Source organism: Suillus fuscotomentosus (assembly GCF_016647785.1).
Source record: "Suillus fuscotomentosus strain FC203 chromosome Unknown F5891scaffold_16, whole genome shotgun sequence".
Lineage (NCBI taxonomy): Eukaryota > Fungi > Basidiomycota > Agaricomycetes > Boletales > Suillaceae > Suillus > Suillus fuscotomentosus.
Genome location: NW_024539528.1, coordinates 404,854 through 424,901, shown reverse-complemented (window position 1 = coordinate 424,901; position 20,048 = coordinate 404,854). Strand labels below are relative to the sequence as shown.

The 20,048-nt window shown below is 46.2% G+C and overlaps 7 protein-coding genes across 7 annotated transcripts; 4 read left to right on the top strand and 3 right to left on the bottom strand.

Moving 5' to 3' along the window:
- The first annotated feature begins 484 nt into the window (after positions 1-484).
- Positions 485-1,043, top strand: F5891DRAFT_144739 (uncharacterized protein). Its single transcript, XM_041370657.1, has one exon. The coding sequence runs from the start codon at positions 516-518 to the stop codon at positions 795-797; it is 282 nt and encodes a 93-aa protein (XP_041228200.1). The 5' UTR covers positions 485-515; the 3' UTR covers positions 798-1,043.
- Positions 1,044-3,078: 2,035 nt separating this feature from the next.
- Positions 3,079-6,521, top strand: F5891DRAFT_1215023 (uncharacterized protein; the record flags this gene model as incomplete). Its single annotated transcript, XM_041369294.1, has 11 exons — positions 3,079-3,116; positions 3,166-3,277; positions 3,331-3,399; positions 3,451-3,573; positions 3,629-3,715; positions 3,766-4,092; positions 4,148-4,343; positions 4,407-4,541; positions 4,592-5,762; positions 5,801-6,161; positions 6,216-6,521. The coding sequence occupies 11 exons, from the start codon at positions 3,079-3,081 to the stop codon at positions 6,426-6,428; spliced, it is 2,832 nt and encodes a 943-aa protein (XP_041228199.1). The 3' UTR covers positions 6,429-6,521.
- Positions 6,522-8,893: 2,372 nt separating this feature from the next.
- Positions 8,894-11,663, top strand: F5891DRAFT_1022507 (uncharacterized protein). Its single transcript, XM_041361236.1, has 8 exons — positions 8,894-8,928; positions 8,986-9,513; positions 9,568-9,770; positions 9,818-10,325; positions 10,379-10,660; positions 10,717-10,801; positions 10,852-10,952; positions 11,001-11,663. The coding sequence occupies exons 2-8, from the start codon at positions 9,325-9,327 to the stop codon at positions 11,199-11,201; spliced, it is 1,569 nt and encodes a 522-aa protein (XP_041228198.1). The 5' UTR covers positions 8,894-8,928; positions 8,986-9,324; the 3' UTR covers positions 11,202-11,663.
- An 89-nt stretch (positions 11,664-11,752) lies between these two features.
- On the top strand, positions 11,753-14,165 carry F5891DRAFT_1022505 (cytochrome P450). The gene is made up of 12 exons (XM_041361235.1): positions 11,753-12,116; positions 12,169-12,291; positions 12,342-12,470; positions 12,522-12,690; positions 12,740-12,823; positions 12,872-12,968; positions 13,019-13,142; positions 13,192-13,293; positions 13,342-13,353; positions 13,404-13,578; positions 13,631-13,853; positions 13,923-14,165. The coding sequence occupies exons 1-12, from the start codon at positions 11,958-11,960 to the stop codon at positions 14,110-14,112; spliced, it is 1,587 nt and encodes a 528-aa protein (XP_041228197.1). The 5' UTR covers positions 11,753-11,957; the 3' UTR covers positions 14,113-14,165.
- Positions 14,166-14,183: 18 nt separating this feature from the next.
- F5891DRAFT_1215017 (uncharacterized protein) lies at positions 14,184-16,085 on the bottom strand (the record flags this gene model as incomplete). The annotated part of the gene is made up of 17 exons (XM_041369293.1): positions 14,184-14,419; positions 14,466-14,516; positions 14,571-14,697; positions 14,754-14,778; positions 14,833-14,890; positions 14,939-14,966; positions 15,016-15,075; positions 15,126-15,323; positions 15,380-15,395; positions 15,453-15,464; positions 15,519-15,543; positions 15,598-15,636; positions 15,680-15,710; positions 15,757-15,782; positions 15,838-15,855; positions 15,908-15,917; positions 15,970-16,085. 17 exons carry the CDS (start codon positions 16,083-16,085, stop codon positions 14,348-14,350), a joined length of 912 nt encoding a protein of 303 aa, XP_041228196.1. The 3' UTR covers positions 14,184-14,347.
- Positions 16,086-17,766: 1,681 nt separating this feature from the next.
- F5891DRAFT_144472 (uncharacterized protein) lies at positions 17,767-18,993 on the bottom strand. The gene is made up of 2 exons (XM_041370656.1): positions 18,638-18,993; positions 17,767-18,570 (listed from the first exon to the last, which is right to left on the bottom strand). Exons 1-2 carry the CDS (start codon positions 18,876-18,878, stop codon positions 17,867-17,869), a joined length of 945 nt encoding a protein of 314 aa, XP_041228195.1. The 5' UTR covers positions 18,879-18,993; the 3' UTR covers positions 17,767-17,866.
- Positions 18,994-19,428: 435 nt separating this feature from the next.
- Positions 19,429-19,724, bottom strand: F5891DRAFT_1022460 (uncharacterized protein; the record flags this gene model as incomplete). The annotated part of the gene is given in 3 exon segments (XM_041361234.1): positions 19,429-19,611; positions 19,655-19,656; positions 19,670-19,724. Coding segments are annotated over 3 exon segments (184 nt in total), but the record flags the coding sequence as incomplete, so codon positions are not given.
- Between the last annotated feature and the right edge of the window lie 324 nt (positions 19,725-20,048).

The window sequence follows — 20,048 nt, the reverse complement described above, 5'->3', positions numbered from 1 at the left end:
AAATTGAGTTGGCGATTGAAGCTCAGAATCTTGATGCTATGCGCCGGCGTGAATGGCCAGCACCTGTTTCGAAAGAGGTTATCTTAGACTATTTACACTGTTATCATGAAGGCTCGAAGTGGACTGATCCTCCTGTTTGTACGGTCTGTTCTTGAAGGCATTGCGAGTCCACGGAAGTTGTTGTTTCTTTGATGCCTGAAGCACCTTTGCTAATAAATTTAGACGCTCTGTGCATTACAGATGCCTTTGTAATCCGAAAATGTATTGTGTAGTGCGTCTCGCAGCTTTCACTTTCGACAACGGCAGAAATTCTTGATAGCTTGATGCTTGATAAGGCAGGTATCGTTAAATATTCTCCTGACTCGACTACAATGAATGTCTGTTCTGATTGTTTTGCTGCTCTATTGAAGGATAACCATGCTCCCCGTTTTGCGCTCGCGAACAACTTGTATCGTGGCGAATTTCTGACATATTTTGATGACCTTACTCGGGTTGAAGAGAAAATCTATGCAATCATGATATACAGTACCACTGCTCATGTCATGCGCTTATTCCAGTTGTCGGATCTGTTGCAGCCAAAAGTCTTTCATGGTAATATTTGCGCTTATGATATGAATGTCGTGTCGACTGCTTCTGTGTTGCCTCAGACTCCTGCAGATGTTAATGGGGTTTCCAGCATTGTCTTCGTTTGTCCTGGTAAATTCAAGCCTGAACAAATGGGACCCATGTTTCGAGTGCGGAAGAATAAAATCTGGTCATTTCTTCTGGTTGAAGCATCACAATTGTCTGTATTCTGATATCCTATTCGAACCAAACAATCTGATGCTGTATCCCAGTGATGAATCAATGACGTGTTGCCTGGATTATCTGATCATGTAGTTGAGAATAATGAGCTTGGTGTCCAGAGAGTTTTTGAAGAGGAAACAGCTGGATTGAGTCAGGAGCATCCAGCGGAGCTTTTGTTAGATGTTGAGTCCCAATATTCTGGTGTGACAATGCTTGAGAAAGCGGGCGTCTCCGATCCAGAGTGTGATAATGTCAATGGACACACATTCATGGCTGCTGCACTCAGGAACCTGGTTTCTGCACATTCGACACTGCCAAATCATATCTTGTCTTGATGTCTTGATGCGGAGTCGGGGTTCTGGCGCAACCTAGCGCCGCTACTATCATTCCCTGTAATATGTAACATTTTCATAAATTCTTTTCTAGCTCCTCAACTACATCACTGTTTCTTTTGAAAATTTTACCTGTCATAGATCTATATCTCTTCTAAATGGACCTTATTTTTACTGATTTTTAGAATAATGTAGTGCAGTGTCAGAGCAAGCCCGAGAAAATTCAGGGTTACCCTCCAATCTGCACAATTCTGGTCACGGCTTGTCATGCCTTGGCATACATAGTAGCGGCACGCTCGACTTTCACTCTCTGAAGTCTTCAAACTCTGCATGCGTCGTGACTTGGAAAGGCTCGAAAATGGTAAATACTATTGACTCAGAGTATCTAATACTGATGGTAATAATTACTATGAATGTATTGGTGCCCTCCTGCATACACATCCTCAGTCCACACTATGCTGCCAACTTGAAAATCTGTACTGCCGTGACTCGGCGCTGGTGCAAAATAAGGGTGCCAAGTATGTGGAGGCTGAGGCTGAGGTTGGTGTCCAAATGGTTCGTGCATTTGATTTGGTGGGGGGATTGTGTCCTCTTGTACTAATTCAGTAGTATGAGCATTGTTATTGAGATGGTGCCTGCAAGAACGGGGTGGGACGTCCTAGCTTTAGTTCTGGATGACGAGCAAGGAAAGCATTGATCCAATTTTTCCCTGGAATTGAATCTTTCCCAGTGAGCCCTTTCCTTTCCTTTAGCTTCTCACTGAGCTCTGATACCTTTGCATGAAGGTTGCACTTTGACAGAGGGTGACCTGTCATGGCTAAGTACTTAGCCCAGTGACATAGTGTTTCTTCCTGCCCTTGGGTAAGTATTTGTTGATGTTTGTGAGCCTTCAAATGAGGTTTTGTGAGGTTCTGTGCATGCCACCGAAGGGTATGGTATGGTACATTAAACTGGCCAGCTGCTGCCAAGAGGTTTTTAGCCCAATTCTCTCTGACAGCCTTGATAGCAGCTGTAATATTGGCTTTGCGAGTGGCATCTTCTTCAGCTTTTGAATGTGTTGCCTTCCTGCGGTGTGGTGCCATTGGAGAGAATGATACAATACAATGTGGAGACTCGAGCAGAAGGTAGATGCCGCATGTGCCAAGGAGGAGATTGAATTATTTGTGCACCTCCCCTGTCTGGTGTCACATTTTCAGACTTGTTGTTGATTATACCACTGTAGCACCTCAGTGCAGGAGAGTAACTATTATTGAATTGGTTTTATGACATCGCAAGAAGGTGTCCTTCATGTCCCAGGCAAAATTTTATGAGTACCTGTGCAGGATCTTTGGGATCTGGGTGATTTGTGTTGGACAAAGGTTGTAAATTGGCACAATTTCGTCTCTTGGAACTGCAACATCTAAGAATATTTTATTCTACTTGCGCAGAACATCATTTCTATGTATTCTGCATATGCCTGAATTTTTTCAAAGCCAGTTGAGCATGATGTTGAATTGTTATAACATTTTGCATATTAGGAACTGTGGACATATTACAGGGAATGATAGTATGGGATATGGAAATCGACAAGTCAAATTGGCCATAGTTGCCACAGTCTACCTGGCAGAGGATTGACCATGCATCAATGATATTTTAAAGTCTGCATCAAACTAAATGAAACGTCTAGAACACAAAGTCATGTTATGTCAAACATTCATCGATGGCATCCGGTATGACAAAAGACTTTGATTATTGATGTAAGTAGTACTACTCATCTACTAACATATGTTCTAAACATAGACAGAACAAGAATCTATTGCCTCTACATGTACTTATACCTCGAGTTGTGGTACTGTGCTCGTGAATCAATTGTGCACTATTGTTATGCACTTCATTTCAATGAACATATGCTGTTGTTTCTGTGACTATCAGGTTTGTCTACATGGCACTGCCCCTTCAAGGTTAACGCAACGTGTTAGCCATGCCGCTTTGGTCAAGGGTATTCGGCTCATGCCAGATGTTCTCTCTTTTCTGCCATCTACTTCTTGCACCCTCACCTCACTTACAGTTATCGACTACTTCAAGTTGTGACGAGTAAAGACCATAGGCCAGATCCTCCAGAAACCTGCGAAGCACCCATTCGTGAAAACTCGGTATGTGGTCTCAAGGGCTTACTTGATGTGGATGAGCGCTCATACAATTCATCCTTGCCTCTGACACTTTCATTTTCCAGAGCCAACCTCGTAGTCGACTCAAGCAGGCCATGCAGAAATTTGCGAAACGCGCCACCAAGAATCTTTCTGTAAGTGGACTGTTAGGTTTCCTGATTTTAAATATGTCTGACATTGTCCAGAAACCATTCAAGTCTTCCTGCAACCGCATTCCTGCGAACCAGAAGGTAGTCCTTGAAGATGCTTCAACCACTGTTGTCCAGAACATCGAAATGGAAGGGGCTTCATCAAGTCAGAAACTCGATGTGAGTACTCGAACTTACTATTTTAGTCCCTTGGTTTTCTTAGAGGCACTTCTAGTCATCCAACAACAACAAGCATCCCACCACATCTGAGATTCTCAGTGACTCCGTGAACCAAGGGTTGTCCGGAGAGCCTGCTTCCCAGGTATTTTCGCCACATACTTTGACTTTCTTCTCTAATCTCGGCAGCACCAGGTTGCTCCTTCTCGCAAGGAGGAAGGGTTTGATCCCCAATTAGTCGATGCTGAACTTCAAGGTGCCTGTGATAATACACAACGAATGAGATTACTCGGGAAACATGCGACTTCTATGGCATCCACTGCCAGCAATGTCCCAGTGGATCTTGCTGCTGCAGAAGATTTTGAGACAACGTATCTCCAACCTCTAAAGATTATCAATGGTGTCCTTGAGAAGATTGCGGATGTATGGGCTATTCTTGTCTATTGGACACGAACTAATCAAGTCATACAGATGCATCCATACACAAAGATGGCGCTGGGTGTGCTGTCTGCCGCATCCAAAGTATGTTTGGTTTCTCACGGAGTGCAGCCTCCCGCTCAGAAGTCACTCTATGCAGATTATAGTCGCTCAAGCAGAGCGTGACAAATCGATCAAAAGTCTTCTCGAGCAATTGGCTGAAGTTTATCACTTCATGACTCTAGATGACAGTCTTAGCAAGATTGAATCGATGTGTGGCGTCATCAGTAAGATTGCTCAGCAGACTCTGGAGTGCGCCTGTTTCATCAGGGAATACTCGGAGATGAAGAGCTTCTGTGAGTCGTCGGACTATTGCATTCGCACGCTGGCGCAGATTTCATACTTACGATGATAAATAGGGAAGAGAATCAGTAAAAATGTCATTGCAGAAACGGATGATATCATCACACAGTACAATGATGCCTTGGATGGCCTTATGCAACAATTTTGCGACCGAACGGATCGGGACATAGCTATCTTTGTCCAGTTTGCGGGTAATGATTCATACGTACCTGTTCTTGTGGATGTACTCATACTCTTCAAGGTGAAACACTGGATCTCAACGGCATGACTTATGCAGCAGGAGTGGGACTAAATACCATGAAACAGTGCCTACCAGGGACGCGCAAGGAGATTCTTTCCCAGATTACGGATTGGATCAACGACAGTGGAGATGCTGCTAAACATGTGATGTGGCTATCTGGCCCTGCAGGCAAGGGCAAATCAGCCATCGTGCACACGATTGCCAACTGGTTTGAGGAAACAGGAGGCCTTGGTTCATGTTATTGTTTCTATTGCCATAGAGAAGCAGACTGTCGCCATGAAAAGATTTTCTCCACCATTGCGCGCGATCTTGCTGATCATGATCCAGGGATGAAACGAGTGTTAGCAAATGCAGTCAAGAACATGACCTCACTCAAGAATACGACAGACATTGTCCAGCAGTGGTGCAAGCTTCTGATGGAAACACTGAAGAAGTTCCCTGGGTCAAGCGTGGGGCCTGTGTTGATCGTGATTGATGTGCTGGATGAGAGCGGCAGAGTAGAGACGTGGCAGGACCTTCTCCGCATACTTGCGGGTAAACTTCAGAACACAGGACTTCCCCAAATCACGGAACTCCCTTCCAACTTTCGTATTCTCGTCACCTCTCACTCGCTTCCCAACATCAAAAAGGGGTTTGAAGGTGCTGGTCATATCCTACGGTTGTCCATGGACGATATCCGACCAGAAGCCGCGGAGTGCGACATTCACGCCTTCGTATCTGAGCAGCTGAAAGAGCTATTGGAATTTCAGGACGACCATCTTGCAACACTTGCTGCGAACTCCAACAGACTTTTTGAGTGGGTGTGTCTCACATGCAAATACATCAAGGAACCTGAGTTCGGTTCATCTTCAATGGACCGCTTCAATGCTGTCATGAACCGCAATCCGGGGGAGTGGAAGAACTTGTTGTATGATATGTATGGGTTCATTTTAACAGAAATGATGCCAAAGGATAAGAATACACCAGCCCACAAGCAAGCAATGGCGAAATTCTGTTCCGTGATGGGACAAATACTTGCCACAACCGAACCTCTCCCTTTAGTTTCATTGAATGCTATGCAGCACCATTTTCCAGAGGATCACAACCATTACGAAGTAGAACTAGTGATCAAACACATGGGATCCCTCCTCAGCGGCACCACCAACTCATATACCCCCATCCGACCCTTCATGTGACATTCCAAGAATTCCTGACAGACGAATCATCCAGCGGAGACTTCTTCGTCGAGAGAACAAAGGGCCAACAATGCAACCTTGCATTCGCATCACTACGAGTGATGAAAGATGGCCTTGGCTTCAACATCTGTGATTTGAAGTTGTTGTACCTCCCTAATTCCCAAGTCACAGGGCTATCTGAACGAGTCAAAACATCCATTCCCCCACATCTGTCCTTTTCCTGTCGATATTGGGCTACGCATGTCCAGACAACAGACTTTGATGATGAGCTCACAAAGGAAATAAGATCACTGTTCAACGAGAAGCGACTGATGTTCTGGATCGAAGCACTCGGACTTCTCGATGCAATCAGCGACACAATCACCATGCTTCCACTCGTTGCCAAGTGGCTGAAGGTGAGCACATGCCTATGAGGCAGAGTTGGATGAACAGCTCATACATTAATACAGGGCCATTCTGGATATGAAGATGTGCAGTCGGCCACAATGGACGTACAAAGATTCATGCAAGTGTTTGGCAGGATGATTTTGCACAGCACACCCCATCTGTATTTATCAGCACTCCCATTCTCGCTGGTCAACTGTACCATTGCTACCAAATTTATGGCTAGGTTTTCAAATGTCCTTCTGTTGCGATCGGGAGAGACGGGAGCATCGGACTAGGAACAAGGGGTACGAGCGTATTCGACGTACCTGGCTATGACATCGGCCGAGCCTCGCGTTTTCGTATGTTTCACAATGATATCTTTTCTATCCAAGTTTTACCGTTTTACCATATGTTAAAAGAACATTTGCGTCGTAAAAACATCTCAGTCCCTCTTAGCGAGACTGAGATGTGAGCCTTATGTTTTCATTCCTTCATACACACGCTAACATTACCATTAGAATATATTCTCTTCTAGGTAGCTACTGATGTACAGAGTCCCTCTTAGCGAGACTGAGATAATATATTCTCTTCTAGCTCGATCTTCCCGTGTGCGTTCGCCTCGACTCACTATACCTTCACCTGGCATCTGGCTGGGATTTGAACTGGACAGTTGTTGAGGCCATAATGAGGGGGCACACTGGCATGGTTTATTCAGTCTCGTTCTCACCAGATGGTACTCGCATCATGTCTGGTTCATCGGATGACACTGTGTGGCTGTGGAATGCAGCGACAGGACAGTCATTGGGTGAGCCCTTGAAGGGGCACGCTGGCCCAGTTAAATCAGTCTCGTTCTCACCGGATGGTACTCACATCATGTCTGGTTCATCAGATAACACTGTGTGGTTTATGCAAGTGCTGCCATCCTCCAAGTCAACAGAGCCGGATCCCTCTATGTCTCCACTGTATCCAAGTACCGCACCTCCCACTGAAGAAAGTCACATCACGCCAACCAACACTTGTTACCATTCCCTAATTTCCTTCTTGTCCTGCCTGACACACGTCCTACCCAACCCCATTGACTTGCTCGAACCCGCCTCTGATCATCATTCTGATTCGACCCCCTTCTTGCTGCAGCCCAATGGGTGGATCATGGGACCCAGATGTGAGCTCCTTTTCTGGGTACCTCCCGCTTCCCAACATGTGTTTTATACTCCTTGGACGTCATTGGTGATACCCAGAGGACATGCTGAGCTTGATCTGAGCTGCATGGCACATGGGACGCACTGGTCGAGTTGTCGAGATGTGTGAGTTCTTAATCTTTATCATCCATCCTCGCAGTTGCTAACATCAATTCCTCCAGCTCCATGTAACAATGACTTTATTGCTGCAATATTGACTGTACCATTTAATTCTATGATTCCCTTCCTATTTGATACCTAGCACCGATCCTGAATTTATGGTTGTCCGACAGAACAATGTACTGAAAAGCACACTGGGCGAACATGTAATGTTGCTGCTGATTCGTGAGAGGACCTAATTTCATCAGATACACCCTTAGACATTATGCTGATGTGTCGCAGGTGCTTTGGTATTCCTGTTTGGATGTCATCACTGTCAGACTTTCCAACTCGAAATTCTCATGACAGCCAGTCTCAATTGAAGTGTATGTGATGAAGCGGCTACAACTTCACATGTACAGAGATACATATAAGGGTGTGGATGTGCTGATCGACTCATTTGACGAGATCATTGAACCCAAGTGCTCCTCCGTGCATCTCTATTTGTAAATTTCTGGGCAGTGCCTGAAGATTGGGATCATACTTGGAATGATATCCTGGTGTGCGTGTTCCTGTACCTCATCATACTTCTTTGTCTGGTCCTTGTTTGATTGTTTTTCCAATGATAGATACACTAGCACTGCTGATGATATTTTGCGTGTGCATGTAGTAGTTACAATAGAGAAAGTGGGGAGGACAGCACACGCACTAAGATGTGCAAGTGTTCGTGTCCGCCCTACTTTGGCGCTGACCAGCGTGCGGCGCAATTTGTCGAGTTTAATCTTGTTTATACCAGGGTAATTGGATGAGCGTGCTCTTCAGCAGCTAAGTCCAAATGGGTTTTCCCGAAACACATTTCTTGGGGTCCTGAACTCTGACTTTTGTTTGTTGATGCCCTGCGCATCTCATGGCTTATTTATTAAGTCTCGGCAGTTCTCACTGCCACCTTGACAATCCTCATTGTCAAGTCGGCGATCCTCATTGTCAACCCGGCAGTCCTTACTGTCATCTCGGCAATCCTTATTGCCAATTCGGCAATTTCCTTTGTCGCCCCCTTTAGTGGAGCGGGTGTGCTATACCTGGTGAGATGAAGTGTAAGGGGCTCTTTGCCTCTTCTCTCTCAAGCCATTCGTCTCACTAGGTATGTTGTCTTGTTTAAGTTTTCTCTTCTCTCTCAAGCCATTTGTCGTTCTAGGGATTCATTTTGCGCACCCTCCCTTGTATTCCCTCCCATCATCTTTTGTACAGCGTTATATTTTAGGTTACTGACTATTTGTACCTGAATTCACTTGGGGGCCCCTTGCTCGCGCAACGGGGTCCTTGTTTTGCTGGCTAATCCCTCACCGTCTGCATTCCGACGAGACCTGAGTGAGGCCAATTAGACCTCAGTGTGTCTGAAAAAGGACAACTCAAGGACTCACATCACATGACGCTTAACCGCTTTAGTAACTCAGCGACTGACCTATTAATAGGCTGCCCGAGGACGACTTGCTCGGGTCACGGCCTCGGTGTGTTCAACGTAAGTCTGAATTTTACTAAAAACCGCAGGCACAGCATGACTTTCACGTTTAAGCAGCGACTTATTACCTCCGTGTGCTATAATAAGCTTTGTTGAAAGATGAACAGCTCGGGAACGGATCATCTCTTCACGTCAAACATCGATGATGATCTGCAAGTGTAACAGTGAGCATGGGCACTCCGAGTCCTTCTTTACGTCGCTGGTCACTAGGCCAAATGGTAAAAGGTAATATAGTAGCGTTAACGAAATATTTGTCATCTAATTGGATTCTTTTTCGCCTCCCCGCCGAACTTATATAGGGTTTTTCACCACTAGTGCGTTGCTTAGCATTTTCGCTCTTTTCTCTTTCATTCGTTGACCACACACTGCTGGTCCGTCTCTTTTTTGTTCAGAGAGATGTGGATTTCTGCGCTGCTGTCGGTGCTTGGTATAGCACTGCAGGCGTCAGTGGTGACCGCTCAAGACGGCTCCATATCTGGTCCAACCAGCAGTTCGTCTGCTGCTGGGTACTCATGCGACCCTAGCCAATGCCAGTTGCCCAACTGCAATTGTGCTAGCACGAGTCCCCCAGGTGGTCTTTCTCCTGTATGTTTTATACTGTCTTTTGCCATGCATCACTTCTGATGCGTGGTTTTACAGTCGGACGTACCGCAATTCGTTGTCTTCACTGCCGACGATGCTATCCAGTCCTATACGATCGACTCTGTCAATCAGTTCCTTGCTCAACGGCAGAATCCGAACGGTTGTCCTATCAAGATGACCTACTTCACGTCTCTTAACTACACCAACTATACCCTTGTCACTGATTGGTACGTTGCTGGAAACGAAATAGCTGATCATACGTATGTATTTTATCGTAGTCCTTCGTGCTTTTGATCATTGGCTTTAGGATGACGCATGTTGGTTCACCTCCTGCGGACGAGATCAACGGAAACATAATTGCTCTCAACGCACTCGCTGGCATCCCGCTCGACGCCATTCAAGGGTTCCGTGCACCTTACTTGAACTACACCGCTCAGACTTTGCAGCTCCTCGCGAACGTCGACTTCACTTATGATTCTTCCTCCGCCGCTTCGATTCCTGTCACAGACCCAGGTACCGATGCGTACTGGCCTTACACGCTGGACAACGGTCTCGCAAACGACTGTCTGACTGTGGAGGGTATATGCAAAGGCCTGCCTAAAATTCCTGGTCTTTGGGAGATTCCTATGTATGCATTCTTTGATGAGCTCGGGATTGACGGACCGCACTTGATGGACCCTTGGCTGGATACTGCAAACGGGGCCAGTGCCGTCAATGACACTGCCACATTTGAGTACATGAAGAATACGTTCACGGCTCATTACACTGGGAATAGGCAACCGATTGGTCTCTACACTCATCCCATTCATCTTTCGGTAAGTTACTTCCATTCTATAATATATCGGTATTGGCTAATGTCATACTTTAGACCACTTACCCTGGTGTCGACCCCCCGAACAGCACGATCCAGATGATCAATGATTACCTGGATTGGCTTCAGATGCAACAGGATGTCTGGATCGTTTCGAATGAGCAGCTTCTTGCTTGGGTCCGGAACCCTGTACCGGTCTCAGAGCTCGATTCCTTTGAGCCTTTGAAATGTTCGACTCCTCAGGTTGACTCGTCTCTCAAAATTTGCAATGGTATTCCCCAGAACGAAGCTGGTCTCCTGGAGGAATGTGACTTCCCCGACTTCCCTTTCTTCACTTGCGTAAGTTGTTCGTGGCTAGCGCGGTACTCATTTAGACTTAACCGGTGAATTATTAGTATGGTTGCCCGCAAGTAGAGGTGTCCCCTTCAAACCCGAATCCACCGCAGCAAGTCCCAGCGGGTCAACAGATAAGATACAGATGTAATTAATTTTACTGTTTTCCAATAACCTGGGCTGAAGATGTTCCGTAGTGCCTTCCAACTGCTCCACACCTTTCTGGGATCCTATTGCCGGGTCGTGCCTGTGTCAGTCCTCGGCTTGCGCATTCACGGATAACTCGCGACCTATTGGGGTAAGTCGCAGCCTAAAGTCATGCAGTTCGCTCTAACTGTCTTTTAAGCCAAACGGCGCCAACCTAACTGGTGGTGGAACTGGTGGAGATGGATTCGACGGTTCTGGAGGTACGCCGACGCCGACGTATATCAACTTTAATGGTGCTACCCCCGTTAAGTTGTGGAGTGGCAGTCTCGTTGGGATGATGAGCGCTCTGGTTGTGGGTGCGTTTGGCGCCGCGACAGGATGGGTTTTGGTTAACGTCTGAGATACTTAACATGGCACTTTCAAGCGCTGACGATTTACGATAGTTACTGGACATAGGGTTACGATCATTGCTTTCCACGATGCTTTATTGGCTTTCTCGTTTCCTTTCTCGCGGCAATTGCGTAGTAGGCTAACCTCGATTAATAATTGGCTTGTGTTAATAGCTAGGACCATGCATTGTACATTACCTACTCGTTCGGATTTATTACTTCTCGTGTCATACTTGACACTACAGATTATGGTGGTAGCACCAATCCAATACATATTGAGATCCCCGAGACCGGGAAAAGGTTCTGTAGATGCCCAATACCGTTTGTCATTATGAGTGGCAATCACTTGGTTACTGGGCGCCATCTGTCGTCAAATGGACTTAGCAGCGACGAGAGTGGAGTACCAAGTATCCAATGAAGAACAGTAATGAAGACAAAAGTGGGAGCAAGCATGCGGGTTGTGTCCAAGGAACTGGAATATACCGACAGTAATGAACTGAAATTTAAAGTCCGCATCCAACCAGGACGCGGAGTGTTAAAGAATTCTGCGTATTACCAATACCCGGCTCTTGCATCCAAGCTTTGAAGCTATCGTATGATCCTAATAGATATGTCTTCCTCACAGCACCCGTAATCAATAACCGGTTCGTATCCAGGACAGTGAAATGCGCGCATCAGAATGGAGCAAAGTCTGTTCGCGTCCGATATCCGATGGATATTTGGAGCTCTTTCCCTTCTAAAGGAGATCAAAAACTATCTCCCTTGCGATGATTTTTTCGACTAGGTTATTTGTCCTGGACTTTGAACGAATGATGTTGCAATCTCCCTTCATGTGGAACGGCCACGCACCCAGGATTATCCTTCTACTGACTTCGGGTGTCATCCCTGTTCTCGTGTTCTTTTCCAAAAGACGCAGGACCCAAAATGCAGGCAGTCCTATATTGTACTAGAGTCGCCGAACTGATGTTATTCGTGCAGTTAGATGATTTCCCGACTGTTGGCTGCTCCTTCGGTCCGTCTCGTTGTTTCAGCAACTTTTACGTGGGCGCATCCAGATTTCTCGTAGACGCGCCAGGTGTCCTCAAGGAGGGATACGAAAAGGTATATCTGTTTCTCATTCATCTCGGCTTGTAAATGACGCACAATGCTAGTATGGTAATAGACCATTTAAGGTTGCAACCATGCTACGCTGGACAGTAGTTCTCACTGATCCCCAGCATATGATGGAAATTGCGAATGCTGCGGAAGAAGACCTTTCGTTCCGTGAGGCTATGAAAGATGTAAGACCCTTGTTGTCTCTTCACCCAACAACCATTGACACGGCTCTGGAGATCATGGGTGTCGACGATGCATTGAAGATCAACGTCGGCAGTCCAGATCATGATCTTCTTGCCGAACTACTCAAGAGTCATATTGCTAGAAATGCAACCAAAATATGTGCTGAAGTACAAGACGAATTACTCGTCTCTCTCGAAACCGTTTTAGGAAATGAGAGTGACGGTGAGAATCCAATCTTACAGTTGACGAAGTGATGAATAACATCAAGCAGATTGGACCTCGATTCCCGCTTTGAGCACCGTAAGTCGAATAATGGTACAGACATGGCAACGATTCTTTGTCGGCTATCCCCTATGTATGTAATACGGTCTGTCCTGTTCGAGATTCTCACCATGTTCTGCAGGCCGCAGCTCTGAGTGGTCTTCCTTGGTGGCCAAGATTCACAAAGATGTGGCGATCTCGAGCGTGATCAGACGTCTTGTGCCATCATGGACATTCCCGTATGTCACACAAAAACGGAAATGAAACTGAAAACCCAGAACAAGTCCAGATTCTTTGCGAGACTGACTAGCAACCTCGAGGCAAATGTTGATCGTGCGACCATTCTGTTGGGTACTGCAGTGGAGGCTTGCACGAGCGAAGTGGACGAATATGCTACTCCAAACGAGCAAAAGGTAAGAAATTCGCTGCTGCATACTTATCCGTTGATCGCGTTTTCCGCAGTTCGACTTCCTCGCGCGACTCGTAAGGCGATCTACCGGTGAAGATAGTTTGTTGAGAAACCTCACGACGCGTCTCCTTGGTTTCACCATTGCGGTTTCATCTGTATGTGTTGATGCCTTTCCTAATAGTCTCTCTGACATCATACTCCAGACGCCCTCAAATGTAAGAAATCCTTCGGAGCCGGACGATCATTAACATTAACTTGTCTATAGACCCTTACCCACGCCCTATATCATTTAGCCACAAACCCCGAGTTTGCACAGGTATTGCGGGATGAAGTTGATCCCATCGTACAGCACGATGGCTGGAATATACAATCCGTCGCAAAGATGAACAAGATCGACAGTTTCCTGAGGGAAAGCGCCAGGATCAACGGCGTATCATCTCGTGCGTTTTTCATCTAAACATACCTGCGACTAAGCTATGAACCATTTGCCAGTGGGATTCTTCAGGCAAGCGACGCGTGATCTCTCGCTCTCTGATGGCACATTTCTCCCCAAGGGTTGTACTATCGCGGTCTCCTTACCGCCATTTCACCGTGACAGCACCGCATACGAGGCCCCCGATGAATTCAGACCTTTCAGGTTTTCGGACAATCCAGAGCACAGCATAACTACTATCACACCTCAGTGGTTGTTTTTTGGCTACGGGAAACATGCGTGGTGAGTGAAAGATCTCTATCGACTCTTGAGCTTCTGACACTTACATGAATCGCGATGGTTATTATTCAGTCCTGGGCGTTTCTTGCTCACTTATCAGCTGAAAGTCATGTTTGCGTACATGATATCTGCCTACGACATCAGAATTGGTGATGAATGGACATCGCGTCCGCCAAACTTCATATTTGGGGAGGGAATCGTACCGAATCTATCTGCGCATGTCTCATATAGAAGACGGCAGCCTATAAGTGATGCGCACTAACTATTGATGTAATTTGTGGTATTAGTTTTTGAAATCCCACACTTTGCATGATATGGAAAATGAGGATGATGGCTTAAAGTCCTCGAGGATGAAAGATACGCAGTAGCTTCCAAATCAACATTGGTAGTACACGATAAGAATATAAACATGTTAGTAAAATAGCATAGTTAATGTCAAATATATGTCGTGAATGATCATGAGGCTGTCATCAGTACGGTGGTCGAACTACAGAACATCACACCGGGCTATCGATCCCATCGCAATCATCACCCTTGGTCTCCACATTCTGTTCGATATTTACTTGGATCTGTGACAGTCAGAAAGGTCATTGAGTACGTGGCAAGGGTACGCACCGCTTCCCCCCGATGGTGCACTGCTGTTGGTTGGAGAGTTTTTATTCGCAGCTGTAGTTATGTAAGACGCAATATCATTCGCATGCGACCGACTATGGTACTTACCGATTCCTGTTGCGAGATCGAAGAATCAGGTCCATGCTCGGACTCCCCCAGAAAGACGACTGGCATAGGCCGATTGCTTGAAGGAGTGTATTGCTTTCCATTCCATATTTGTTTTCTGGCGTTGAGACTAAAGGACCAGATCAAACTACAGCCCACAAATACCGCATCACACATGCGACTCACGTAGCTAGAAAGGAGTTTGCATATACTACTCCAATAATATTTAGATGAGATAAGTTCACGATAATCTGAGATGGCTTACATTTTGCTACGACAAAGTGAAGACCTAGAAATATGCGGTTTGAAGGCATGGTCATCCACTGTAGTATTTGAGTGATCAAAACATAACAAGAATTAGGAATGCTCACGCAGACCAATGTTGCGATGGTTGCAGCACTAAGGTGGCCTTAGCATATGGTTTATGGCATGCGCTTAGATGACATACCACGTTATCGAGCCATTCTGAATTGTCCAGAATGTCAGGGTGTCAATGATACGCATAGTGCTACAAGCTGGTGAACACCAGCTGCACAGCAATGCCATATAATGACTTACTCTGTAAAAGATGGTCGGTTTTTGCGAAGGAAGTAGCACAGGAAAGCTGTGATCATGATATCCACGAATGCCGAAAGTATAAGGCCAAAAGTGAAGACCCAAGAAAATTCTATCGGAATGTCAATACTGAGAAGCTGCCCACCACCTGCAGATGAAGAATTACGCTGAAAGAATATGCTGTATGATTTCAATCTGAGCCTACGAAAGATAAGTTTCAGTGACTATCAATCCTATTTTAAAAAAATATTGCTCACATCTCGGTATTCGTAACTGACGAAAATGCGTGATTATCATCAAGAAATATATGTGCAGTACTTCGTGACTTACTGCTAGCCATTACTGAAGTAATTTATCAAAATAGTTCGCATTATTGCACTACCAAAGCGCACTTACTTAAACGAGCAAAAGCGAGTGCAACCTACAAGCGAAAATCTCATCATTCAAGTAGCAGAATCGCAAACATGAGACCTACAATTGGAATCGCTACAGTGAGCTTCTTCTTTTGCACTTTCTAGCGACATCAGTGTGGGGAACGCAAAACCAAAGAAAGGTACGAAACATTTATAGATTCGGTACGCAAAGAAGCTGAAGCTCGAGTCAGAACAGCATTTCCTCGTATAGCTTGGCTAACCTTTGAACAAGGAAGGTAATCAAAGCCTGGTGAATATTCCAGTAATGAGAATTGTGAGGTTCCATACGTGTAAGAACGCACAGTAAGCTCAATCGCAGGCTATGGGGCCGCGTTAACGCCAGGTCAAAACGTCTAGAACGTGATTGCTCACACCAATACACCTGATAATCGATCGATTTTCCAGCTGATTATAAACGATGACATCACACATACCAGGGGATTGTGTCAATTTTACTGAGATCACCGTAGGTCGCAATGATGGAATCCCAAAGGGCAACTGCAACGAGTGCGGAATGGGATAGATCAAGCAGCCTTAATTCCATTGACATTCGTCTCGCATACATCAGGATACTGGAACGCACCATATTACAATGACCTTTGCAAGATGATTAAAAAGGTGCAGTCTTGAAAGACAACGTGACGTACCAATGACTTAGTACGCCAACTCTCATGAAAATAAACCCGGAAGTACACGATGAATTGCATGTTAACGCAACCCGAAAAGCTGTGAGGAGATCTGTCAGACAGATATCATATTTTTGCATCAAGGTTGATCACATCCCTGAAGGCCAGCAAGCCACCGACCAGCATGGCTCCATAAATCAGACCAATATTCGTCATAAAGATAACAAGTGGGGCGTTGGGAGAACCGGCGAAAGACGCCTAGTAGGCTACCCAACCCTATGGTATAGCTTATAAGTAGCTCAAGGCGTTGAAAGGAGGTTGCACATACATACATAAACACACACAGTAGACAGACTCTCCGGGCCATGCTCCGTTCTTAGAGGAATGGTCCCTATAAGACATACTTCGATTGTCAGTTTCTTGCATAGGCACAATACGTGATGGTGGAACTAACTTTCCCGGGTAATACGTTGTTTTTGACAGCACATGACAGCCATGTAAGAGCGGCTGGATATATTTGCACCCCGTAGCTCCATCTCCGCGCGTTTCTGAAACAACGAGAAGATCGCATCGTGGAAGTCCAGATATAACCATGTGGCACTTGGGTGACCAGGTCTGACGAAGTTGACGATTTTCGTGCGCAAGTTGATGACACTCCAGTCCCTCCTCGAGGCTACGAAACTGGACCAGCTACTATGTCGCGGTTTGTAATGTTTCACGAGCGTGCTGCATTGAGCGAGTAAACTGAAAAGTCATGGTCACCTGGCGCGCTAGTTAAGTTTCCAAGAATAGCGACGGCGAGCTCATAACTCACCGTCTGATTGAGTTCACACTCGCGATAACAGACCAATCACTGATAGAGATAAACCAGGGGTTGCTGGCAGCGGAAGAGTGACTGCCGCGGGTACTAGTAGTAGTAGCTGTAGTAACTAATACCTTGTACATCAAAACAGATCAAAACACTTGTTGGTCACACTACGTAGTACTATCACAACTATCAGTATTTGTACTTATCTAATGGGCGCAACGCTATTTAACTTTCCTCCATCATGTCGGACGCGGAAAGGCCGCTATAATCGTGTATCAATCTACTCCTACAAGCTAAGTCAAACCTTGTGTGACACGTCCAACAAATTCCACACTGGTTGTTGACTCCAACAGTTTCTTCAAGAATACTGTAACGTTCGAACCCGTGGCTTAAGTTGTCGTGACTGTCACAACATCTGAAACAACGGGTTCGATGTTGCCCTTTCGTCATCCCACTGTTCTACTATATGGGGAGTCGTTTGGCCCACCAATGTCCTCCTGTTTGAGCTACGTGTCGCCCGGGCATGGCGTCCCGAACAGTGCTGCGAGTCTCTGTGGAGGAAGTCCCAGACAATGCACCAAGACTGGTGCTTCTCGACCTTCGAATTTACAGCTGCAGACGCCCGGTAGGAATCCCGGACGTACTCTGGACAGAATGTGATGATGGCAAATTGCGTTCGGGAACTCGTCTGGGCCATTGATTCTCAGCTGCCAGTGGGCCAGTTAGGAAAGACTGTAGGCCATTCGATCGAGGAAACTCTCTGAATAGATTTGTACACTTGAAGTGTCATACCCTCATTATGACATTCTTGACGGGAGTGTCGACGCTGTCGGAAGAAATATCAGCAGCGTGTCCCTGCAGAAAATGGAGAATCACTGCACAACGATGGGCACCGAATCAAGAACAAATGGACAACAGAACCGGGGCAAGGAGAATTGGGGCAGGGAGAACCGGGGAGTGACGTGGAAGGGAGTGGGAAGGGAGAACCGGGGAGTGATGTGGAAGAGAGTGGGAAGGGAGTGATGGGGAAGGGAGCGACGGGAACGTGAATTGCGGGGTCGCTATAGGTGGCAAAGAAGGTAGCAAGTGCGATGCTGCCGATTGGGTAAACAAATGTGATGTGATTGGGGACAACTGTAATGCAGGGGGGAAAGAGTTTGATGAAGACAGGAATGAGCGCAGTACAGGTGGTGTCCTCCAGGTGGAAGAGCCTATAGATCCATTGGGCGTGCTTGGAGATCTGTCGAGTAAGGGGCAGAGAAGAGGCGGTGGATTTTCCCAATTCGGCGCGTCAAATGAGGCCTTTGTTGTGAATGAGATGTCTTGGAGGTTGTATCCATTGGATGACTGCAGACCGACATTGGGGGAGAAAGAAACAGATGGGTCATGGAGGCCGTAGCGCTCAGTGGAAGCAGGGGGTGCAGATAAACTCAGAGGTGGTGATTGAAAGGATGTTGTAGCCGGAGGTGTTGTGGGAAGTGCGTCTGGCTGAGAGCAACCAGAATCAAGTGACTGGGAAGCGGATGGGGCGGATGGCGTACTACTAGATGCTGACTCGGAAGCATCATAGTCGAGTGCACGTGTCTTCCTGATGTGCGGTGCTATATTTGAAGTTGCAAACATTAATATTGAACATCGAGTCTTTGCTAGTATGAGGAAAACACTTACGAAAAACTGTGCTAATGAAGTCAACATACGCCTTCAAGTGTGTCTCGTTGAAGTGTGGTGTCGCTTGTTTCCAATTGAGACCAGTTGCATTCACACCTGAATCATCAACAAAAAATACCAAACCGTGCAAACCAAGTGACAGGACAATTACAGGCCTTACAAGGCGCACAATCATTACATTCCCTACAAATGCATGACAGACTGGCGAGTGAGTTGTAAGTTGCAGTACACGTCCATGCATGCAGCGAGGTTTGATGCATGCTCCCTACTAGCCTTGTCATATTTGTGTTGCTTGTTAGATCTTTGTTTGGGTGATGAAAGTCAAGCATGGTGCTAAAATTGTTGCGACAATTGTGTCTTCTGGTGGTTCCTTGTAAGGATTATAAAATTCTATGTATATTCTTACGAGTCTTGTTGCATTTGTGCCACTCGGCGGATCCATGTTTTGGATCTACCATTTAGTGCTGCCGAAGTCCGGTTCGGTTCGGTTCTTGGGGCAAATTTTCCGAACGCCGAACCGAACCATAGGTTCGGTTCAGCCATTTGGTCGAACCCTGGACCGAACGTCACCGAACGCGTTCGGGAGGGTCCGGTTTGCGTTCGAACCAGGTTCGACTAAGCTTGGACCATCTGTGGTTGTATAGGCTCGAGACCATGAGTTGTCATGTAATTCGAGTCGGACAGACAACGAAAAGACTCTAACGCAAGGAGAACTTCTTTGTACAAAGATTGAATTCAAGTTTCTAAAATAAACACATTTTATTTGCCCGGTGCACATAGTTCCCTGATCACATTCTCATCGATCCTCTTCTCTAAACATATCTCAAACGCAGCAGCATGTACGGTTGCAGTATTCGAGATTGCAAGCGTGTCAATCTTCGCTGCAGGATTCTCTGAAAGGCGGAAAGCCCAGAGAATAACAGCCGTATTGATGAAGATGGACCGATTCGCGACATGTTGACCAGGACACACTCTAGTATTTTCAAGTAAGGCATGAGAAAAGGTGGAAAGATGAACGATACCACTCACCGGCGGCCAAAACCAAAAGTGAAAAACTTGAGATCAGTGATCACCGCGCACACGACCTGCATCGTCGCGCGATGCGCAAAGCCTGTAGTGAAAGGTGGTCATCCATTATCGCATCATCACAACTGAAATAAGACGTACCTCCAATAGCAGCCACTGTGACACTAATCCCATCAGCTACCCCTGACAGGTCTCCACCTGAGACCCTCGAGGATGAACACGGTAACTTGCGGCATAGCTTGAGCTCGAACGAAGACCGACAGACTCACGAACTGCGAACGGTGGGCAACGACTTGTATCAGCATGGCTGTTGCTCAAACGAGGATCGACACACTCACGACCTGCGAACGGTGGCCAACGTCTTGGATCAGCACGGCTCTTGTTC

Excerpts from the sequence above, each read along its gene's own strand:
- F5891DRAFT_144739 (XM_041370657.1), top strand. The coding sequence starts at position 516 with ATGATATACAGTACCACTGCTCATGTCATGCGCTTATTCCAGTTGTCG.
- F5891DRAFT_1022507 (XM_041361236.1), top strand. The coding sequence starts at position 9,325 with ATGTGGATTTCTGCGCTGCTGTCGGTGCTTGGTATAGCACTGCAGGCG. Across the intron at positions 9,771-9,817 it reads AACGAAATAGCTGATCATAC|GATGACGCATGTTGGTTCAC; the intron begins GTATGTATTTTA and ends CATTGGCTTTAG. Across the intron at positions 10,953-11,000 it reads ATAACTCGCGACCTATTGGG|CCAAACGGCGCCAACCTAAC; the intron begins GTAAGTCGCAGC and ends CTGTCTTTTAAG.
- F5891DRAFT_1022505 (XM_041361235.1), top strand. The coding sequence starts at position 11,958 with ATGATTTTTTCGACTAGGTTATTTGTCCTGGACTTTGAACGAATGATG. Across the intron at positions 12,292-12,341 it reads TCAAGGAGGGATACGAAAAG|TATGGTAATAGACCATTTAA; the intron begins GTATATCTGTTT and ends GCACAATGCTAG. Across the intron at positions 13,854-13,922 it reads GGCTACGGGAAACATGCGTG|TCCTGGGCGTTTCTTGCTCA; the intron begins GTGAGTGAAAGA and ends GTTATTATTCAG.
- F5891DRAFT_144472 (XM_041370656.1), bottom strand. The coding sequence starts at position 18,878 with ATGCATGGACGTGTACTGCAACTTACAACTCACTCGCCAGTCTGTCAT. Across the intron at positions 18,571-18,637 it reads CTTCATTAGCACAGTTTTTC|CACCGCACATCAGGAAGACA; the intron begins GTAAGTGTTTTC and ends CTTCAAATATAG.